The 21,836-nt window shown below is 52.1% G+C and overlaps 1 protein-coding gene across 4 annotated transcripts in view; it reads right to left on the bottom strand.

The window, feature by feature from the left end:
* Positions 1-281: 281 nt before the first annotated feature.
* SCHIP1 (schwannomin interacting protein 1) overlaps positions 282-21,836 on the bottom strand; it is a 40,157-nt gene continuing 18,602 nt past the window's right edge. Inside the window, exons 1-7 of one of the 4 annotated variants that reach the window (XM_053986072.1) lie at positions 20,108-20,327; positions 7,094-7,212; positions 4,923-5,040; positions 4,012-4,209; positions 3,219-3,342; positions 2,938-3,031; positions 282-929 (exon numbers count right to left, since the gene is read on the bottom strand). In XM_053986072.1, coding sequence (XP_053842047.1) covers positions 878-929; positions 2,938-3,031; positions 3,219-3,342; positions 4,012-4,209; positions 4,923-5,040; positions 7,094-7,212; positions 20,108-20,137 — 735 coding nt within the window. In that variant the 5' untranslated portion in view covers positions 20,138-20,327 and the 3' untranslated portion in view covers positions 282-877. Of the gene's footprint in view, positions 1,404-2,937; positions 3,032-3,218; positions 3,343-4,011; positions 4,210-4,922; positions 5,041-7,093; positions 7,213-12,031; positions 12,128-20,107; positions 20,328-21,836 lie in introns of those variants that run through there. The other 3 variants (XM_053986070.1, XM_053986071.1, XM_053986069.1) reach the window with 3 other exon arrangements.

Genomic DNA, 21,836 nt, shown 5'->3' with positions numbered 1-21,836 from the left:
ATTTAAGTGTTCGGCCCAGACAATAAAATATAAAAAAAACCCACCTGGGGTGTGTCTCTGCTGCTGCCAACCACCACAAATTCAGTGTTAACAGAAGAATCCATGTGAAACAGAATTAGGAATTTACAAATAAATAAATCTACAAAACCCCTCTCTTCTCTCAGTTTCATGTCATCAGCAAGGCAAAAAAAAAAAAAAAAAAAAAAAAAAAAGGGGTTTTAGACATTTAGTTGGAGGATCCACCAGCAAATCCACCCCCTTGGCAACAAACAGACGTGTCATAGGAAACAATGGTGGTAATTTTTATTTTACAGCTTTATACAGAAAACTTCCAACTCTCTGCACCCCACCGAGTGTTAACAGCACACCTAAAAATGAATGTCAGGTAGCCAACATTCCCCAAAATGCTGAGAACTGAGTAAAATGTACAGATTACTGAAAGCTACGACGTCACCACGAGGCAGGCATGGATTTTTTTGTTGGCTTGTATAGCACCGTCAAGAACAGGTTCTTTTATTTCAAAACTACAGTGAGGAATAAAAAAGTAGTCAATGGTAAAATATCTTCCAACCCCAAAAAAAAAAAAAATAAAATAAAAAAAAAAAATCTCTAAAACGACCAAAAATAAAGTTAAGCTACCCTCTCTTCTCGCCCATGATTTATAATGTTATAAGTACTGTACAATTCTCTTTGTTTCTGTAATAATAATATTATTATTATTATTATTATTATTAAAATGCCTGATATTTAGTGGCACGAGTAAAAAAATTAAAATAAATTAAGAAGCAGAGGCCAATCACCAGACAGAAAGCTTGGGACATGGTCAATGGAGCAACACTGGGAATTCCCTGGGCAGGACAGAGGCAGGAGGAGGGATTCACTTGGCTGGCATCTTCTCTGCCAGGTGCTTCTGCTGGCTCTCGGCGTGCCTGGGGACAGCAAGGGGCTGTTAATCCCTGGTTTCCAAGGAAAAGCTGGGAAAGCAGCCAGCTGGGAATGGTGTTTTCCCAGGGAAAACCACTGTGGCAAGCACATTTCTCTCTCTCTCTCTCTCAGGATTTTTTATTGGGGTGCACAGAGAGAAATGAAAGAGAAAACAATTTCTATTTCTGCTCCTTGTTTTTCTCTTGTGGAATGTGTTTGGAGAATTGTTTACCTGAAGTGATCACTTGGTTAGACCATGGTGGATTGTTTGAGCCTGAGAGCCAATCTGGGCTCTGGAGAACAGGGTCACGAGTTGTGAGTGAGTGAGATATGATAGTTAGAGAAAGTAGCATGTAGTATTTAGTATCCTCTTTTATATAGCATATTAATGTATTATAACATAATTATAATAAAGCAATCATTCAGCCTTCTGAAATAGAGTTAGACATCATCATTCTTCCCATTGGGTTCGCCAACATCTACAGCAAACCACTGCGAATTCCTGGATCTGCTGCTGGCAGGAGCGTGGGTGGAGGGAGGGGAGCCCCATGGGGTTTGGTTTGGGGCTCCTGGGATTTCCCCCTCCCTTGCCACAGGGATGGCCAGCACCTTCACCCCCAAACCACAGAGAGGGGTAACCTCAAAACCCGCCCAGGCAACACAAGGGCACAGCCAGTGGCCCCAGCATTCCCAGAACTGCCATTGCTGCGAGTGCCAGGGGCCGCAGGGGGAAGCAAAGGCCAGGACGTGCCGAGGCAGCCGGCCCGAACGCTGATCTGCATCCCCACCCTCCCCACCTGACCCCCATCTCCTCCCCAAGCTCCAGTGCTCCCGTCTGGAATCCCGCTCCTGCTGTGTGACACTAGCCAGGGCCTCTTCTTGCCCTGCCCTTCCATCCCCAGTCTTTGCACTGCTGAATGAAATATTCCGAATATTTGGGGGCATTTGATATTCCTGAAGCCCGTCCCCAATGATCCCAAACAGAAATGCCTGCTGAGCCTTGCCAGGGGATGGAGCCCTTGAGGGAACCTGCCCATATCCTGCAGGGCTTTTTGTTTTATCTTCTATTATTATTATTATTATTATTATTATTATTATTATTATTATTATTATTACCATCATTATTATTATAACTATTATTATTATTACTATTATTAGTTTATATTATATAACCTCTAATATATAATTATTATATTACATTATATCATATTATATTATATTACATTATATCATATTATATTATATTATATTACATTACATTATATTATACTATATTATATTACATTATATTATATTATATTATATTATATTATATTATATTATATTATATTATATTATATTATATTATATTATATTATATTACATTACATTATATTACATTATATTATATTACATTACATTACATTACATTATATTATATATAACATAATATAAAATACATTATATTATATATAATATAGTATATGTAATTATAGATATTATAATATAATGTATAAAATATATATCTATTATATATATTATTATACTATAAAATATCACTAATTATATATTCTATTATTACAATATGCAATGTTATAAAATATATATTTCTTAAACTTTTAATTATTTTATATATTATATGATGTTATAGATTATTATATTATAAATATTTCTAACGTTTACATTATTTTATATTCATATTAAAATTTGTATTATAAATATATAAAATATTAAATTATATATTAAATTAAAGTTTTAATTTAAAATTAAAATTAAAATTAAAATTAAATATTAATATTGAAGTGATTCCAAAGCTCTCCCCCTTGCCCAGCCCTCCTGATGGCAAACACAGATCCCTGTCCAGCCTGGCCTTGGGCACTTCCAGGGATCCAGGGGTCAGCCTGCAAAATCCACCGCGGGGAACAATTCCTTCCCAAAACCCTGCATGGGCAAAGCCTGAATCCCAAAACCCTGCTGGAGGAGAAGCCCCTGGAGGTGACGGGGGAGCTGCGAGGGGGAGCAATCCCTGCTGACCTGGTGAGGTCCTCGATGTCCACCAGCATGGCATCCTGCTCCGTGTGCAGCTCGTCCCGGATCAGCAGCAGCTGCACCAGCTCCTCGTTCAAGCCTGAGCCGGGGGAGAAACGGAGGAGTTTGGGGTGTCCTGGGGATTGTCCCCCAAAATCCACATTCTGGGAATCCCCGCGGCGATGGGCTGGACAGCCCTTCCCACGGGGAGCGTTTCTATGTATCCCAGAGAACTGTTCCTAGTGGAAGGAGGCAGAGCCCAGAATAATTAAGCAATTAGCACTTACTCTCGATCTGGGAGTGCAGGTCGTTGACTATCACCTGGAGCTGCCCGATGGTCATGTCCCTCAGGTCAGCGGGTTTCAAACTCCTCTTCATCAGGCATTCACTTATGTGAGGCATATGTGGCAGCTGGAGGGAAATGTTCAATATTTTACCGCTTTCTTCCAATTTTTTACCACTTCCTAACAACATTTTGCTGCTTTCTTCCCATTATTTCTAGTTCTGAGCAGTTTGTCCCCCCAGTTTTGTACGTCCCCCCTCACAAACAACGACTCCACCAAATGGAGTCCAGCCAGTCCACAAAACGGGGCCTAAGGCTCCCAGTGGGGCAGGAGCAGGAATATCTCATGGAATTGGCTCCCAGTGGGGCAGGAGCAGGAATATTTGATGGAATTGGCTCCCAGCAGAGCAGGAATATCTGATGGAATTGGCTCCCAGTGGAGCAGGAATATCTCATGGAAGTGGTTCCCAGTGGAGCAGGATCAGGAATATTTGATGGATTTGGCTCCCAGTGGAGCAGGAGCAGGAATACCTGATGGATTTGGCTCCCAGTGGAGCAGGAATATCTGATGGAATTGGGGCTGCGGGTGGTGGTGACAGCCCTGGGCCGGTGCAGGAGCGCTCCAGACGGGATGAGCAGGCTCCAGCTGGGAGCATGAGCAGCCTCAAGGCAGCACCAACCTCCAGCACCTCTTTCCCTGCTCCCACTTCTCCTTCCAGCCCCTTCTCCACCTCTCCCACCCCTGCGAGCCAGAGCTGTGGGTGTCCAGGGCTGGGCTCACCCCCGGCCCCGCTTACAAGATCTGCCACCGGCGACTTCTTCCTGTTCTGCTTCTCCACCTCCACCTGCATCTTGGCCATGGGCTTTGCCATCGCCAAGGCCATCTTGGCTTCAGCCTGGAGCTTCTTCTGCCTGCTGAGGAAATCCATGTCATCCAGGGACTCCGACTCCTCCTCCGTCGTGTCTCTGTCCGAGTAGGACGAGCTCTGCTTGCTCTGCAAAGAAGCAAAGAAGCCACAGCAAAGTTTGACCTATTTTTGTGCCTTTTTTTTTTTTTTTCCCTACAGAAGCTGTGAAAGGTGTGGATTTATTTTTTATCTTAAGCCACGGGATTATCTTTAAAAATCAGACTGATTCCCAGCTAGGCCTCCTTGGTTTGACGGGGAAAGAGGAGCCCAGCAGATCAGAAGGTGTGGAAAGGTTAAACCGGAGGGAAACACTCGGGGCTGTGGTGTTGTATCCAAAAAGGAATGGTGGATACATGCAGGAAAAGAGAGGGAGGAAAGGGAAAAGGAAAGGAAGGAAGGAGGAAAGGAAAGGAAAGGAAAGGAAAGGAAAGGAAAGGAAAGGAAAGGAAAGGAAAGGAAAGGAAAGGAAAGGAAAGGAAAGGAAAGGAAAGGAAAGGAAAGGAAAGGAAAGGAAAGGAAAGGAAAGGAAAGGAAAGGAAAGGAAAAGGGAAAAGGGAAAAGGGAAAAGGGAAAAGGGAAAAGGGAAAAGGGAAAAGGGAAAAGGGAAAAGGGAAAAGGGAAAAGGAAAAAGGCTTCACATGAAGGCATCAACCCCACAGCAGCAGGGGAGGTTTCTTATCTGTCCCTCAGCATCTGTGACTTTACTGGAGATGCTGCTCTGGGGTTGCTGTTGGAACAGGATCAGCCTCCTCAGGGGCTCCCTGTGGCTGTCCTGCTCCAGGCTGAGGTGCCAGACCCACCATGGGTGACAAGGGCGTGTCCAGGCTGGTCTCTGTCTTGCTGTCATCGCCGTCGCTGTCCTTGTCGCTGCCGCTGTCGTTGACGAAGCAGATCTGCAGGTTCATCCCGCTCTGTAGCCTGGGGGAGCACAGGCACAGGTGACACGGCCATCCCCGGGGGCTGCGAGTGCCACCAGCCCCCGCAGGGCCACCACTTCAGCAGCTCCGTGTCACACAGAGACAGGGCTTCTACCACCATCTGCTGAGAAAGTGCAGAACTGCCCCCACTGCCGGGGTTTGGTTTCGTTTTGTGTTTTTTTTTGTTTTGTTTTTTTTTTTTTAAATGGTCGTTATTTCGGAACGTCATTATTATTTTTGATCATTCAGCTCTGATTGCATTCAATAAAATCTATAAAACACAGTAAAAGATATGGAACGTGTCACCATAAAAAAATTATTTACAAATAAAGAAGGAAAAAAAATAAAGAGACATGTATAAAGATATAAATAGCATATATAATAATTTATATTATAAGATATTTTGTCAGTGGTGGAAATGATTTATTCACTGTTTGTCACTCCTGTAACACTGGAGTTCATTCTGGTGTTTTCCAGACCCTGCCCTGCCCCACTGCTGGATTGGGATTGATTAACCCCACCCACATTCCCCTCCCCAGGAATGATTTTCTCTGGAAGGAGGATCAGGGAATCCCGCAGGCTGAGAGAAGGGAAAAGCCCAGGTGAGAGATCCCAATCCATCCCCAGCTGCTGGAGATGGAGAACTCCCCAGATCCTGCTATTCCTCACTCCCAGTGTGCTGGGATTGCTCCTTAGGAGCACCAAACTCCTATTTCCCATTTATTTCTGTGGGGTTGCTAGTGACCATTACCACAAAATAAATAGGATTAATAATTGTTTGTTAATGAACAAGTGAAGGTGGTGAGATCCTGGCAAGGAAGCTGTGGCTGCCCCTGGATGCCTGGAATGTTCCAGGCCAGGCTGGACAGGGTTTGGGATAGTGGGAGCTGTCCCTGCCCATGGACAGGGAATGAGCTTTAAGGTCCCTTCCAAGCCCAGCATTCCATGATCCTACTCTGCAGTTCCACGCAAAAACATGGGAATAACGTCCTGCAAATGTTCCTGCAGCTCCCAAAACAGGGAATACTTTTCCTGGCTTATAAATATTAACAACCACCAAACCCTTCAGGCACAGCTGGCAGTTTCTGGGGGCACAGCTGCCAAACCCTGATGAGCTGCGTTAATTAGAGCCCTGCTTTAATTACCAGACAGCAGCTCCTGGTTCAGCTGTAACTACACACAGCAAAGCTGTTTTCCCTTTCAAATGATCGATTTAATTCCACAACTGCACCTCTCCCCTGGAACAGCAGGATTCCTCCTGCGTTTCTGCCTCCCTGAGCCTCCTTTCTTCTCCCATTCCATGGCAACAGGTAGAGCTTCACTCCCAGCATGGGAGGTGTTTGAGGCTTCCCCAGTGCTGTGGGTTCCAGCTGAACACAAAAAGGACTTTCTGGAGTGTATTTGATGCAAAAACCTTATAAATCCAAGGGAGGGGTCCATGTGCAGCTCCAGGGGATGGAGCCATGTCCGGAGCAGAGCTCATGGATGTGGAGGGGAGGCAGGAAGCCACATTAAAGCTTCTTTTGTCCATCCTCTGGTGCTTCCTGAGCATTAATCACTTTTCCAATCATTGATCACAATTCCAGAATCATGGGGGTTGGAATTCCCAAATGGCTTGGGCTGGAAGGGACCCTTAAATCCCACCCAGTGCCACCCCTGCCATGGCAGGGACACCTCCCACTGTCCCAGGTGCTCCAAGCCCTGTCCAGCCTGGCCTTGGGCACTGCCAGGGATCCAGGGGCAGCCACAGCTTCTCCAGGCCCCCTGTTCCAAATCCTAAATGAAAACCTGAAGGAAACCTAACTCAGAAAAACTTCACCTCATTCCTTTATGCCCTCAGCATCCAAACACCTTTCTGCCCAGCGCTAAATGAGAATTTCCCCCCTCATTTCCAAGTGCTCACATAACGCACAGGAATTGCATCTGGATGTTGTTCTGAGCATGGAGAATCCAGGAATTCGGTTAAAGGGCAGTGTGAGGGGTGATCCTGGGATGTCCCACTGCAGGGATCTCCCCCTTCCCAGGCTGCCCTGAGGATCTGGGCTCGGGCTTACCGGGAGGACAGGCTGGGCTTGCCGCTCTTGCTGCAGCTCGTGTAGAGCCCGGGGCCATCGTCGAAGAAACTGCCCAGAGCCAACTTCTGCCTGATGGACTCACGCTCATTCTTCTGGGCCTGCAGGGAGGGACACGGCGTGAGGCTCTGGGGAGGGACACGGGGATGGGGATCTGGGAGGGATACAGGGATTGGGATCTGGGGAGGGACACGGGGATGGGATCTGGGGAGGGACACGGCGTGAGGCTCTGGGGAGGGACACGGGGATGGGGATCGGGGGAGGGACACGGGGATCAGGATCGGGGAGGGATACAGGGATTGGGATCTGGGGAGGGACACGGCGTGAGGCTCTGGGAGGGACACGGGGATCAGGATCTGGGGAGGGACACAGGGATGGGGATCTGGGGAGGGACACGGCGTGAGGCTCTGGGGAGGGGACACGGGGATCAGGATCTGGGGAGGGACAGGGATGGGGATCTGGGGAGGGACACGGCGTGAGGCTCTGGGGAGGGACACAGGGATCAGGATCTGGGAGGGACATGGCGTGAGGCTCTGGGGAGGGACACGGGGATGGGGATCTGGGAGGGATACAGGGATTGGGATCTGGGGAGGGACACGGGGATGGGGATCTGGGGAGGGACACGGCGTGAGGCTCTGGGGAGGGACACGGGGATGGGGATCGGGGAGGGACACGGGATCAGGATCGGGGAGGGATACAGGGATTGGGATCTGGGGAGGGGACACGGCGTGAGGCTCTGGGGAGGGACACGGGGATCAGGATCTGGGGAGGGACACAGGGATGGGGATCTGGGGAGGGACACGGCGTGAGCTCTGGGGAGGGACACAGGATCAGGATCTGGGAGGGACATGGCGTGAGGCTCTGGGGAGGGACACAGGGATCGGGATCTGGGGAGGGACACGGGGATGGGGATCTGGGGAAGGAGATGGGGATCGGGATCGGGGAGGGACACGGGATGGGGATCTGGGGAGGGATACAGGGATTGGGATCTGGGGAGGGACACGGGGATGGGGATCTGGGGAGGGACACGGGGATTGGGATCTGGGGAGGGACAGGGAGGGATGAAGCTCTGGGAAGGGACACAGGGATCAGAATCTGGGCAGGGACACAGGGATCAGGCTCTGGAGAAGGACAGGGAGGATGAAGCTCTGGGAAGGGACAGGGAGGATGAAGCTCTGGGAAGGGACAGGGAGGGATGGAAGTTTGGGAAGGGACAGGGAGGGATGAGCTCTGGCCAGGCCAGGGCACAGGAAGGGGACTTGTCCCAGCAGCCCCACCACCAAGCTCAGCATGTCCAGCATCTCCCAGGCATTCCACACTTGGGTCAGCCACAGAGCACATCCCACTGGGAATCCCCAGCTGCATCTCTCTCCATATGGTCTGGGTTGGAAAGGACCTGAAAGGTCACCTGACTTCACCCCAAACCCACTGACAGCTATCTCCTGGTGTATTCCCCCATATCTGTACCTACATCCACACACAGCCTCCTCCATCAGCATCTTCCTCTTCCCTGAGCAACTTCCAACCCCACAAAAATCCCTCTCCTGCCAGCGGGCTCAGGGATGGAATCTGAACCATTGTCATCAAATTATCCCTGGGTTCTAAAATGTATTTATACTTTATATCTAAATATAAGCCCAAACACAACTAAAATATAAATATAAATGTAATTATAATTATAGCTATAAATATAAATATTTGTATCGCCGTTTTAAGATAGCAATCAACAAACGATTTGCAATGAATCCCTGATCAATGACTGTGCAATCAATGTGCAATAAATGCAAATCTCAGCTCCAGATTCAAAATCTCCCCCAGTGTCTGTCACTAATGGGTCACGTGCCAACACTGACAACAAATCCAGGAAGCTGCTGATGGAAGGAACACTTGGAAAGCCTCAAACGTTTAATTATAAAATAACACTTAATACCCAATCCAGAAAACACAACAAAAAGAAATAGAGCAGGCAAGGCTGGGCTGCTTCCATGGGGTTAATTTATGGAACTGTGCTTCCCATATCCCACCTCAGGAAAAATAAAGCACCTTTTTGTACAAGGAAGTGTGACAAAATGCAAATTATTCCCTAAAATAACAAATGATTTAATTCCAGCTCCAGTGCTGATTATACACATTATTACCCTGCCATTAAATTGTCAATCCCTCACCAAAATAACTCATTTATAACCTAACTCCTTTTATTTCAAATCCTTAAAATAATAAAAATAACCCCCACGGCGCCGAGTTTTTGGGCTGAGCCCCAGGTTCACCAAGTTTTACCCAGAGCATTGTGTTTTTAGGTTTCAATAATCAATACTTCAATCACATGCAGACAAATTAAAAATAGCCAGCCCCTAAAAATAGGGGAGGGCAGAACAGGGAAAAAAAAAAATAAGAGAGAAATGAGTGAAAATAAATTTTTAATGAACTGAAAGCAGAAGGAGGGAGGCTGGTGCCAGCTCCTCGTGCTGCCCATCTCAGGGTGCCCTTGGCTGTGCCACTGCACCAATGTTCCACCAAGTCCTGGAAAATTCCCCTTTCCCAGCTCAGAGGATCCTCTCCCACATCTTCCTGTCTGAATTTCATTTTCCTTGTGCTCCAACCAAAATCCAGCCCCCAGCACATCCCCACCTCAGAGCATCCCCACCTCCTCCGTGGGCACCAAAAGCTGCTCCTTTTCCAGTAAAATCCAGGCAGAATGGGACATTTTCCCTCCTTTCTGGTGATCTGTCTCTCCAGGTCTGTTTAATTTTGCTTTCCCACTGCTCCCAGGCTGACATCTGTACATTTAATCAACATGCAATTTGTTTTCCTCCACCAGTCATCCATGAGGGTTCTCAGTAACTCTGCTCCCAGACTGAGCTGGGAATATCCCATTTTCCCAAGCCAGGCCCAGGCTGACGACCATAAAGAAATCCAGATTCCTATTTGTTATTACAAAATGGGGAGCAGTTAGTAAGAAATAAAATATACCTGAGGGAACTGGACTTCAGGCTTTGGATAAATTACCTGACAGCTGCACTCAAAATCCAGAGCTGGGTATGAAAAAATATAAATGGAGAAGGGAAAGAGCAAGGTGGGGTTTGACTATCAAATATTCTGACTTGGTATAGAAGGAATAATGGGTCAAATCCTCAAAATGCAAAGGTAGTTCCAAGGAAAACACAACCCCATGGTACTTAAATGTGTATTTTGGCACTGCCCCAAAAAATAAAAGTATTTCTGCTCCGTGCAGAGCTGAGCACAGTTCAGTCCTCACAATGACTTTAAACAAAAAGCTGCTTTTGACTTTTAAGGGGAAAACAAAACACGCCGGGGCAGATGTTTTCCTTCTTCCCCTCGACCTTCCCTGTCGGAAGGGCAGCAGTGCCTGAGCTGGAGCCTGGATTGGGAGCACAGCTCAGGCCTGGCTGGGGCTGCTCCAGGGAAAAGGGCAACAGTCCTGGAATGGTTTGGGATGGAAGGGACCTCAGAGCTCATCCCATTCCCACGGCAGGGACACCTCCCACTGTCCCAGGTGCCCCAAGCCCCATCCAGCCTGGCCTTGGGCACTGCCAGGGATCCAGGGGCAGCCACAGCTGCTCTGGAATTCCCAGCCCAGCCAGGAATTCCCAATTCCCAATGTCCCACCCATCCCTGCCCTCTGGCAGTGGGAGCCATTCCCTGTGTCCTGTGTCCATCCCTTGTCCCCAGTCCCTCTCCAGCTCTCCTGGAGCCCCTTCAGGTCCTGGCAGGGCTCTGAGCTCTCCCTGGAGCTTCTCCTCTCCAGGTGAGCACCCCCAGCTCTGCCAGCCTGGCTCCAGAGGGAATCCAGCCCTTGGAGCAGCTCTGTGCTCCCCTCTGGCCTCTCTCCAGCAGCTCCACATCCTGCCCTGCCAGGATCCCATCCACATCCTGCCCTGCCAGGATCCCATCCACATCCTGCCCTGCCAGGATCCCATCCCCATCCTGCCCTGCCAGGATCCCATCCCCATCCTGCCCTGCCAGGATCCCATCCCATCCTGCCCTGCCAGGATCCCATCCCATCCTGCCCTGCCAGGATCCCATCCCCAGCCCTGGCACAGCCCCGCAGGAGAGGAGCAGGAGGGAATCCCTTCCCACCAAACACTTCGGGAACACTGGGACACAAAGAGGGACACTGGGACACCAGCAGGGACACTGGGACACCAGCAGGGACACTGGGACACAAACAGGGACACTGGGACACCAGCAGGAGCACTGGGACACCAGCAGGAACACTGGGACACAAAGAGGGACACTGGGACACAAACAGGAGCACTGGGACACAAACAGGGACACTGGGACACAAACAGGAGCACTGGGACACAAACAGGGACACTGGGACACAAACAGGAGCACTGGGACACAAACAGGGACACTGGGACACAAACAGGGACACTGGGACACCAGCAGGGACACTGGGACACTCGGCCAGGCCACCAGGGCTATTTTTGCCAGGCTCTGCCATTCCCAGCCCGGGCCAGGACTATATTTAAAGTCCCAGAGCCAGAGGCAGCCTCTCATTTCATCTCTGCACTGCACAAGGGCTATTCTGGGATTTACAAACAACGTAGGATCACAGAAAATGTGGGATTATCTCCTTTTTTTTTTCTTCCAGGGGTAAATGCCCACCCAAGTCAAACTTTTTGAGCCACGTCACAAAACACCTTCAAGCCCCGGGGGTTTTCCCGGTAGGAGAATGCCTTTGGAAACGTCTCCTGCTATTTTATCATCAGGAGATAGGGCAAGAAGGAAGGAGGAAGGCTTGCCCCGTGCCAGCACTTTACAAACCGTGGATTCTCCGTGCTCCAGCCCCCAAATCCCACCGGCCCGGGCGGGATCTGGGCAGCATTCCCGCAGCATTCCCGCCTGGCGGCACACAAAGGCTCCTTTCTGTCCCTTTTTTTTTTTTTGTCCCTTTACCTTTTTATAGCTGCCCTCCCCGGGCGGCGGGGCTGCTTTCCTGATGACATCACCCATTCCATCACCCCGCTCCCGGCTCATCTCCCCCGCTCCCGGCTCCCGCTGGGTCGGCCCCGGTCCCGGTCCCGGCGGGACATCTCAGTCCTGCCGCGGCTCCACCATGGCATCAAGGGCCGGGATGCTCCTCCAGCGCCTCTCCGCCGCCGTCCGGAGCGCCTCGGTGTTCCCAAATAAAGGCAGGGAGCCCCGGGGAGAGGAGGCTCAGCGGGGCTGGGGAGCCGCGTCCTCCTCCAGCCACTGCCAGCGCCGGATAAAAATAACCCCGAGCTCCAGCGGCTCCGCAAGGGCAGGAAAGATCCCGGTGTCTGATGTCAAAATCCCAGCCTGGCCGTGCTGCCGGGCCGGGAGCAAGGGGTTTCCTCCTTCCTTCCTGGGGCTTTTCTCCAGGGAAGTCATCCCAGTGAATTCCCAGGATCCATCACAGGGATTCACATCCCACAAATGGGAACCGCCAGCTGGAATTTTTACTCCACGCAAAACCCACCAGCAAGGACCCCACGGAGCTGCTCCCCGGCTAATTCGGCTCCTCCAGGTGCAAAAAATCCTAAATTTGTTGGAATTAAGCAACGGAGCACCCAGCCTAACCCTGCTCCCCATCCTGTGGGGATGGGACCCCCAAAAATTCCATCCCTGGCTCCTGGGGGACTCAGAGCCCGCAGACCTGGAGCTTCCAGCTCCTGCCTCCAGCGTTCCTGCCTGGAGATCTGGGCTTCCCAAGGGCACCACGGACCCCCTGGCACACAAATCCCGCTCTGTCCCTGCTGAGATCCCATCCCAGCCAGAAAGGTCTGCCCGGATCAGCTGCAGGGAGAGCAGAGCTCACGCTCAGGGCAGGAATTCCCAAAAGGAACCCTTTGGAAGGTGGAATTATGCCACAGTTGCTCCCCAAAACCTGGCAGAGCAGCAAGAAAATTCCTGATTTTTGGTGCAACACGACTGTAGATAAATAATCTTAATTGCCCTATGATGTTTAACGAGATATCCAAGCCATGCTGACATCATTCCAGCCCAAATGCAAATTCCAGGTAAATTCCCAGCTCTAACAACACCCAAGCAATGCACCCCAGTGAAACATAAACTTTAAGAGATTTAGAGATTTTAGAGGAGCTAAGATTTTAGTTAGAGATAAGCCTTACTAGAGTTAATTAAAATAAAAGGACTCTGTAAGTAAGCCTTGATGAAGTTAAGAGTTAGTAGTTAACTAATAATTGATTGCTTGTCAACACAATGTTTAGTTAGCTGGGTTTATAATGAGGAATATAGAAACTGACAAACAGCTTTTAGGAACATAAGACAATTGTGGGCCTCCTCTGCTCTGAAACCAATTGAAGACAAGGAATGGGAGTTCTACCAAGGTTCATTTGTCATATTTGCATTGAAAAGGTAGAAAGGTCAGAATGAGGAAGATTTCATTTACTTCCTCATTTTGGGACCCCTCCCCATGAAAGGGACCACCGACCCATTTCAAGGAACAAACTATGCATGATTAATGGCTTTTGAAATGATTAGCATAGGAAGCGAGGAATGGGATGTACTAAATGATGAATATGTATTTGTATTTTGGGTATTCAGTTCTGGTGTGGATAAAAGGACTCTGTAATCATTTGAAAGGTGCAGTGTGTATTTGGGAGCTGTCCCGCACGCTGCCCGGCGCCGCAATGAACATACACTTCCTAACTTTAAACTGTCAGAGAGATTTTGTCCGTCACAGTTGGATATCGGTGCTAGATCAATATCCAGATTTCTTTAATAAATCACCAGCATGAATCTACTCCGGATTTTCAGGGCAAAACAGCGACAATAAATGTTTGATTCCATTCTTGTCCCTGGGTGCTGCTTTGCAACTGTAATTCCCAAATGAAACAAAGTCGTTCTCTGGCCATTTCCTTATTTTCAGTTCCCATCCGCCGCCGACTCATTGTGTCCTTTCCTGCTGTTGCTAAATCCACTTCCTCTCCCAGCTGAGGACGGATCCTGACACAATAAATCCCAAATAAACAAATCACGGCACAGCCCCAGGGGGAGGATGTGGTGGCCAGGAGCAGGGGCTGGGGCTGAGCCTGGGATTTGTCACGGGTCCCCTCCTGGTGTGTGACAACCCTGTCCTCACCCATCGGGGATGTCCCCATGTCCCCCCCCGTGCTGTGCCCACCCCTGCAAAGTGACCCCAAAGCCACCCCGAAGGGGAGGAAGTGACACAACGCTAAAAATAGAAATAGAGATAAATATATTCCAGCCTTGTCAGCCGCAGTTTTTAGGATAATTTATCCCCCCCCCCCCCGTCGCAGCTTTCAGGGCGGCTCACCTCTGCCCTGCCCTCCAGGCATTCCCTGAGCTGATCCCACAGAGCTGACCCCAGTCTCCAGGGAAAACCCTGCATGCAGGAGCAGTTCCAGGCCAGGGGAGAAGCCCCAAACGTGGCCAAGCAGCACAGCTGGGAGCCCTGGAGCCACAGCTGGGGGCACATCTGGGGTCCTCCTCAGTGCCGGGACCTGCTCCCTTGGGATGGGCTGGAAAAGGCTGATTTAAAGCTGGGATATCAAAAGGGAAATGAATTCTGGGATTCTCTCGGCACAGGAACCAAACCTTTGGCGTTCAGCCCCTTCCCCACGGGCTGAACCCACAGCCACCATTGTCCCTCTGCTTGGAACATCCCAAAAGAAGGGCTCCATGTGCCCCAGGAATGCAGATCCCACTCCCTCTCTGAAGGGGGATTTCCCCCTGATTTCCCTTTTCCAGCAGGAAGGGAAAGCTCAGAGCAGCAAACTCTGGAGCAGGTCAGATTCTGGGGGGGTCCCTGGGATGGGAGCACACGGAGCCAGCACTGCCAGGAGCACCGGGATGGGCATGGAAGTGTGGAAATCACCCCAGAGCGAGGCCAGGAAATAGGGCACAGCCAGCGTGGGGTGCTTGGAACACGCCTCCATGGCTCCAGGACAAGAAGGCAGCAAAATTCCCCTTTCCTGAACATAAAAGCATTGCTGGAGTCAGTGAAATCCCCCTCGGGGCTGGGGTGTGCTCCGGAGGGGGCAGGAATTCCCCCTTCCTGCTGGATCCCGAGGGACCAGAGGAACCCCTGAGCTCCCAGCAGAGTTCAAGGAAAGCTCTCCAAGGTGCCAAAATCATGGGCATGGAGCACTCAGGGATTGGGGTAAATTCCAGGATCCTGGAATGTCAAGTTGCCAGAACTATCAGGGAGAGATTCTTTACAAGAGGACGGGACAGGACAAGGGGAAATGGTTTTAAACTGGAAGAAATCAGGGATGGGTGGGATATTGGGAAGGAATTCCATCCTGGGAGGGTGGGGAGGCCCTGGATGGACTTCCCAGAGCAGCTGTGGCTGCTCCTCGATCCCTGGAAGTGCCCAAGGCCAGCTTGGATGGGGCTTGGAGGAACCTGGGGTAGTGGGAGGTGTCCCTGCCCATCAGGACGGGTTTTAAGGCCCCTTCCAATCCAAATTATTCTCTCATTCTGTGATTCCATGCCACAAAAGCTCGATTTTGTTGTGAGTGTTGGAATAAACCTCTCCCACGTGTCCCTCCCCAGCACAAGGCTCTTGCAAGTATAAAATTTAGGGATGAGCTGACCCCAAGGCCTCCCCGTGGTGATGCTTCCCTGAGCTTCAGCACACTCCACGTGCTTTTCCAGCACTTGGCAGAGCCTTTTTTTGGGATCTCTGTCGGAACAAGGCCCCAGAGCTCCCTGACAAAGGCTCTGTTTTATTGTCACCGCTGTGGGACGTGGGGCAGTGGCACAGAGCCCCCTCAGCTGTGCCAGCCTGGAGAATTCTCCATGGGAATGGGCCAGGCCAGCAGCTCTCCAGCTTCTCCACACTGGATTTTTTATGGAATTCGAGGTTTTCCCCAAGGCCTGCCCCTTGGAGTTACATTTTGCCACCAGAATTTGCACTCACTTTAAAGAAAAAGTTGATTTCTGGAGCCTCCAAACCCCTCCTGAGATCAAACCGAAGAAACCTCATGAAGTCTCCAATTGTTTTATGAATTTTGTGGATTCATTCTGGGGTTCTCTGGGATCCTGGGAGGGGTGGGGGGCATCCAGCCCTGCCTGGTTCATCCCTGGTGCTTCCAGCCTGATCCAAAGTGGCACCAGCACCTCCCTGGCACAGGGCTTGCCAACAGATCCCTCTCAAAAACAGCCAAATAAAGTCAATCCCAACACCTGGACACATCCCACGTCCCTGAAAAACCCACCAGGTCCACGGCTGCACCACCTCAGAGATGATTTCTAAGCTAATAAAATCCCTTTTCTCCTCAGATCTCTTTTTCTCTTTAATTTTCCTCGCACGTGTGGAGCCTGGAACCATCTCCGGAGCGAGCCTGGTGCCAGCAGATAGCTCAGCCCCTGCCTGGTGCCAAAACATGGAGCCAAATCCTGTTCCCAGGGGCAACTGGGAGGCTCCTGCCTCAGGCACGGGCACTGGGTGCCCCTGAATTCTCTGCTTTCAATCAGAAATTCAAAATTCCGTGCTTCAGGTTATCACCCACTCGTACAGCGACGGTAAAAAACGCGGATTGAAGCAGGAGGAGGCTGAGGAGCCCAGTGCTGCTCCGTGGGTCTGTCAGGCCCTGCTGAAAATACAGATTTACAAAGCAACCTGGAGGCCTGGCTGGGGCTGAGGGCCAGCAAAGCCCAGCTGAACCAGCCAGCAGAACAAAACCTGGATTTCTGGGCCGAAGCCTGGATTTGCACGCTGGGTTTTTATTCCATGTGGGCTCGGGAGCTCACGAAACATCCCCCAGCCAAGGTTTTCCTGGGCAGACTGCAGCTGGAATTATGGAGCCCAAAATAAAATGTTTGATATAGGGGAATCAATTGGAATCAATAAGAAAATGAGCATAAGTAAGAGAGAAATCCATGGGGGAAGGGAAGGGAAGGGAAGGGAAGGGAAGGGAAGGGAAGGGAAGGGAAGGGAAGGGAAGGGAAGGGAAGGGAAGGGAAGGGAAGGGAAGGGAAGGGAAGGGAAGGGAAGGGAAGGGAAGGGAAGGGAAGGGAAGGGAAGGGAAGGGAAGGGAAGGGAAGGGAAGGGAAGGGAAGGGAAGGGAAGGGAAGGGAAGGGAAGGGAAGGGAAGGGAAGGGAAGGGAAGGGAAGGGAAGGGAAGGGAAGGGAAGGGAAGGGAAGGGAAGGGAAGGGAAGGGGCACAGAGAGTGGCAGCATCCAGCCTGATTCCAGGATGCATCCATGGAAAGGATGGCAGATGCTGGGGCCTCCAGACCATGGAAGATCCACCCTAAATTCCAGGAATTCACCTGACTCAGCCACATCCGAACCCCAGGAGAGCCCAGGGCCACCTGCACTTCCCAGCCCAACACTGACAGCTCATTTCTGGGGGAATCAGGGATTTGAGGAATATCCTCCTCTCCCTCAGCACCTGCCCCATCCCAGCTCCCTCCCTGCCATGGACTTGGTGGCCCAGGTCAGAGTTTTTCTGCTGGAATTCTCCAAAACAAACCCATTCTTAAGTTTTCCCAAGTGCTGACTTGTTCCTCTCTTTGATTTATTTTTAGTTTCTTTAACAGCTCCAAAAAAAAAAAAAAAGGGGTGTGGGGGAAGCAGCAGAGGAGATGAAACACTGCCACCCCCTCCCCCGGGCAGCCACCAAAATCCCATCACTGCTGGCTTCCAGCGTGATCCCAAAGCCCGGGATTGCCGGCCACAAAAGGATTAAAACTCGGCCTTTGGGTTAATGGGGTTGGGAGGGGGCTGGGGCTGCTCTTGATCTCTGCAGCACCCTAGGAAGGTTTGGAAACACACTTGAATTGAAAAGATGTTTCCCTGGATTTTTTTTTTTTTCCCCCCCTAGGATTTTCGTGGTTTCTGGCTGGTTTCCCTCTAATATTTCTGGGTTTGGAAGGAGAGGAAGCAATCCATAAATAAGCAGGGGATGGAAGCAGGGAAAGGCGGCAGCGCTGGCGCAGCAACACCCAGGGATTTCGGCCAGGCCTGTGCCGCAGCTCGGCATCATCATCACCATCATCATCACCACCATCATCATCATCACCATCATCATCCCACCCCCCGGAGCCTTTCCAGCCGGGAAACAATGCCCAACCTTTAACCCCTGCGTTCCTGAGTATGCTGGGAAAACATCCGCTGCTCCCAAACAATGGCACCATTTATCCCGGCTGTCCAGAGCAACAGGCTCGGAGCTGCAGGGAAATCAAAAGGCTGGGGAAAAAAAAAAAAAAAAAAAACAAAAAAAACAACCAAAAAAACCCCAAAAAACCCAGGATATTTTTTTCCGAAGAGGTTAAAAATGGAAATTCACTTCCAGAATTGCTAGACTGAAAATATTCCGTGAAAAATCATTTCAGCTCCTCTCTGTTTCGGATCTTTTCCCTTCGTGAGATATTTTGCATCTGAGATATTTTGTTGGAAAACACGGCCTGAAGTTGGAATGAAACACGGGAATGGAGGGAAAACAAGGAAGGGGCGCTGGCCTGGGCAAGGCCCTGCTTGCTGAGGGTCCAGCTCTGGGGATGTTTGGGAGTGGGGGTTTTCCAAAACACCCTCACTGCACCTAGGCAAAGGCATTTCTCAGCATCGCCGTGCCAGAGGGACAGGTGGTGCTGCATTTAACAATCCACCGGTGCCACCGAGCCCCTAAATGAGTCACTGAGCCCCTAAATGAGCCACCGAGCCCCTAAATGAGCCACCGAGCCCCTAATTGAGCCACCGAGCCCCTAAATGAGCCACCGAGCCCCTAAATGAGCCATCGAGCCCCAAACTGAGCCACCAAGCCCCTAACTGAGCCACCGAGCCCCTAACTGAGCCACCGAGCCCCTAAATGAGCCACCGAGCCCCTAACTGAGTCACCGAGCCCCTAAATGAGCCACCGAGCCCCTAACTGAGCCACCGAGCCCCTAAATGAGCCACCGAGCCCCTAAATGAGCCACCAAGCCCCTAAATGAGCCACTGAGCCTCTAAATGAGCCACCGAACCCCTAATTGAGCCACCGAGCCCGTAACTGAGCTGCTTCCCGAGCAGGTGCACCCACAGCACCCATCCTCTCGCCCATCCTCTCTCCGGAGGGAAATGAAGCCCCAAGCCCAGCGCAGCTCCCACCTTCCCCACTGAAATAACCCCGATGTTCCCCAGCACGGGGACCCCCAGGGACGGGGCCGGCTCACGAGCACCGCCCTCGCCGGTTCCTGCGGAGCCAGGAGCAGACCGCAGCCTGTGAATCACCACCCTGCACTCGCAGAAACGTGGGAAGCGCAGGAAATGCTCGAGAAAAAGACATCCCTGCGCTGCGGCAGCTCCGGGACCGCGATCCCGCGGCTCTCCCGCTTCCAGGGAGCGGTTGTATCCCGGCAGGAAGGCACTGGGATGCAGGCAGAGGGATGTGGGCATCCCCGGCCCCGCTGGGCCCCCGAACATCACACGGCGAGCACAAAAGCCCCGGGGCTGCTCTGCCTGCCGAGCCCCGGGGGTGCTCGGAGCGAACCCCGGGATGCTCGGTGCGAACCCCGGGATGCTCGGTGTGAACCCCAGGATGCTCGGTGCCACCCCCGGGATGCTCGGTGTGAACCCCAGGATGCTCGGTGCCACCCCCGGGATGCTCGGTGTGAACCCCAGGATGCTCGGTGCCACCCCCGGGATGCTCGGAGCGAACCCCGGGATGCTCGGAGGGAACCCCAGGGCGCTCGGAGCGAACCCCGCGGTGCTCGGTGCGACCCCCGGGATGCTCGGATAGAACCCCAGGATGCTCGGTGCGAACCCCGGGGTGCTCGGTGTGAACCCCGGGATGCTCGGATAGAACCCCGGGATGCTCGGAGCGAACCCCGGGATGCTCGGTGCGACCCCCGGGATGCTCGGATAGAACCCCGGGATGCTCGGAGCGAACCCCGGGATGCTCGGAGCGAACCCCGCGGTGCTCGGTCCCCGCGCTGCCGCAGCCCCAGGGTGGCACAGACCGGGGCTGGCTCCGGCCGGGGGTGGCCCGGGGCTGCCCGCAGCCGCCCGGGGCCGGGGGCCAGGCCTTGCTCGCCCCTTACCTGGTAGGAGCAGTTTTCCTGGTGAACCATCTCGGTGCATCATCCGCCGCTGCCGCCCCGCCGGCAGCGCCCGCAGCCGCCGCGGCCCCGGCGGGGGAGGAGGAGGAGGAGGATGGGGAGAAGGCAGCAGCAGGAGGAGGAGGAGGAGGAGGAGGAGGAGGAGGAGGCAGCCCGGGAAGATGGATGCGGCCGCGCTGCTCCGCCTGCGCAGCGGCGGCCCCGGGAGCGCGGGGGGGCCGGGCCGGGGCCGCCTCCGCCCGCTCCGCGCCGGGCACCGGGCGGGGCCGCTGCGGCCGCGCTCCTCTCCAGGAGGGGGGGAAAAAAAAAATCCCTCAAACCCCCGCTGGACACGGGGAGGCTCCCCCGGCCCCGGCGGGGCTGCGGCAGCCGCGGGTCCAACCCCGCCCGAGCCCCCCGGGACCGGCCCGGCGGGGATGGAGCGCGGCCCGAGGAGCCCCAAAGCAGCCGGCCCTGAAAGAAGAGCTCCAGACACCTTCCCTGTGCCTGCTGCCTCGGCAATCCCGCGCGGGAATTTCTGGGAGAGGCTGTGCCCTACATTCCCGGTTATTTTTACCTCCTGCAGCCGGCAGGGAAGGAGCGGAGCTCGGCCCCAGCGCCCACCTGGCCCCGGGCGGGTTTGGGGCAGGGAAAGCCAGGGGACACGGGGAAAAGGCCCGGGCTGGGCGCCAGGGAAAATTCCTGCACCGAAGGGGGGGTTAAGCAGGAAGAAAAAGTGGGTTAAGCACGGGAAGGGGCTGCCCAGGGCAGTGGTGGAGTCACACCCCTGGAAAGGTTCAAAAACGAGTGGATGGGAATGAACCTGAAGCGCTCAGTGAGCACTGGGTGATCTCGGGGGTCTTTTCCAAGCACAACACGAACCCCAGCAGCCTCATTTGCAAGAATCACTGGCCGCGGCTGGAGGGTGAGGACACGCCAAATGTCGTTTTCCATCCTTGTTTTGTCTGGGCACAGCTCATCCAAAGGGCACTCAAACACCCAGAGAGCGACGGTGGGGGTCACAGGCTGGGCTCACACCATGCCCTGGGCACTCCCAGCCAGGCAGGGAACAGCAGAAATTCCATCCTTCCCTCCTTTCCTTGGCAAACAGGGATTTATCCTGCTCCTAGGCCCAGCTGTTCAGCGATTCACATGACTAAACCCAGGAACACTTGCTCAGGGCAGCTCGGATTTGATTCCCCCACACCAGATGTGCCTCTAGGAAAAAAAAAAAAAAAAAAAAAAAGGCCTTTGTGGGATCATCACCCTGCCCCAGCTTTCCCAGCTTCCCACCAGCACAGACAGGCTGGAGCAGCTGTGGGAGGATGGATGGAGAATCCCTGGAGTCCCTGTGCAGCTGGGGCACGGATGGAGACAACCCCCAGGCCCTCCTCCCCAGTGCTCTCTCTCCTGCAGCAGTAGAGCTTAAAAAAAAAAAAAATAAAGACACTTCATTTAAAAAGAAAAATATTAATATATTCTGCATAAATTTTTAAGAGAGCATGAAGTCATCCTTGGTTTTTCCTGGATCTGCAGAGAATCCCATTCAAGCAGACATCAAAATAAAAATTCATCCAAATAAACCATCCCCACTCTGCAATTTGCTGCATAACCTTGGCTTTGTTTGGAGAAGGATCTGTGGCAAGCTAAAAGCGGCTCCACGCATTACATAAACTCAAATTCCATTTATTCCATGCATCACAAGGAAAACTCCCAGTCCCTCCCCTCGACG

This window comes from Vidua macroura, chromosome 10 (assembly GCF_024509145.1).
Source record: "Vidua macroura isolate BioBank_ID:100142 chromosome 10, ASM2450914v1, whole genome shotgun sequence".
Taxonomy (NCBI): domain Eukaryota; kingdom Metazoa; phylum Chordata; class Aves; order Passeriformes; family Viduidae; genus Vidua; species Vidua macroura.
Note: the sequence above shows the minus strand (reverse complement) of the source record. Positions and strands in the feature narration are given on the sequence as shown.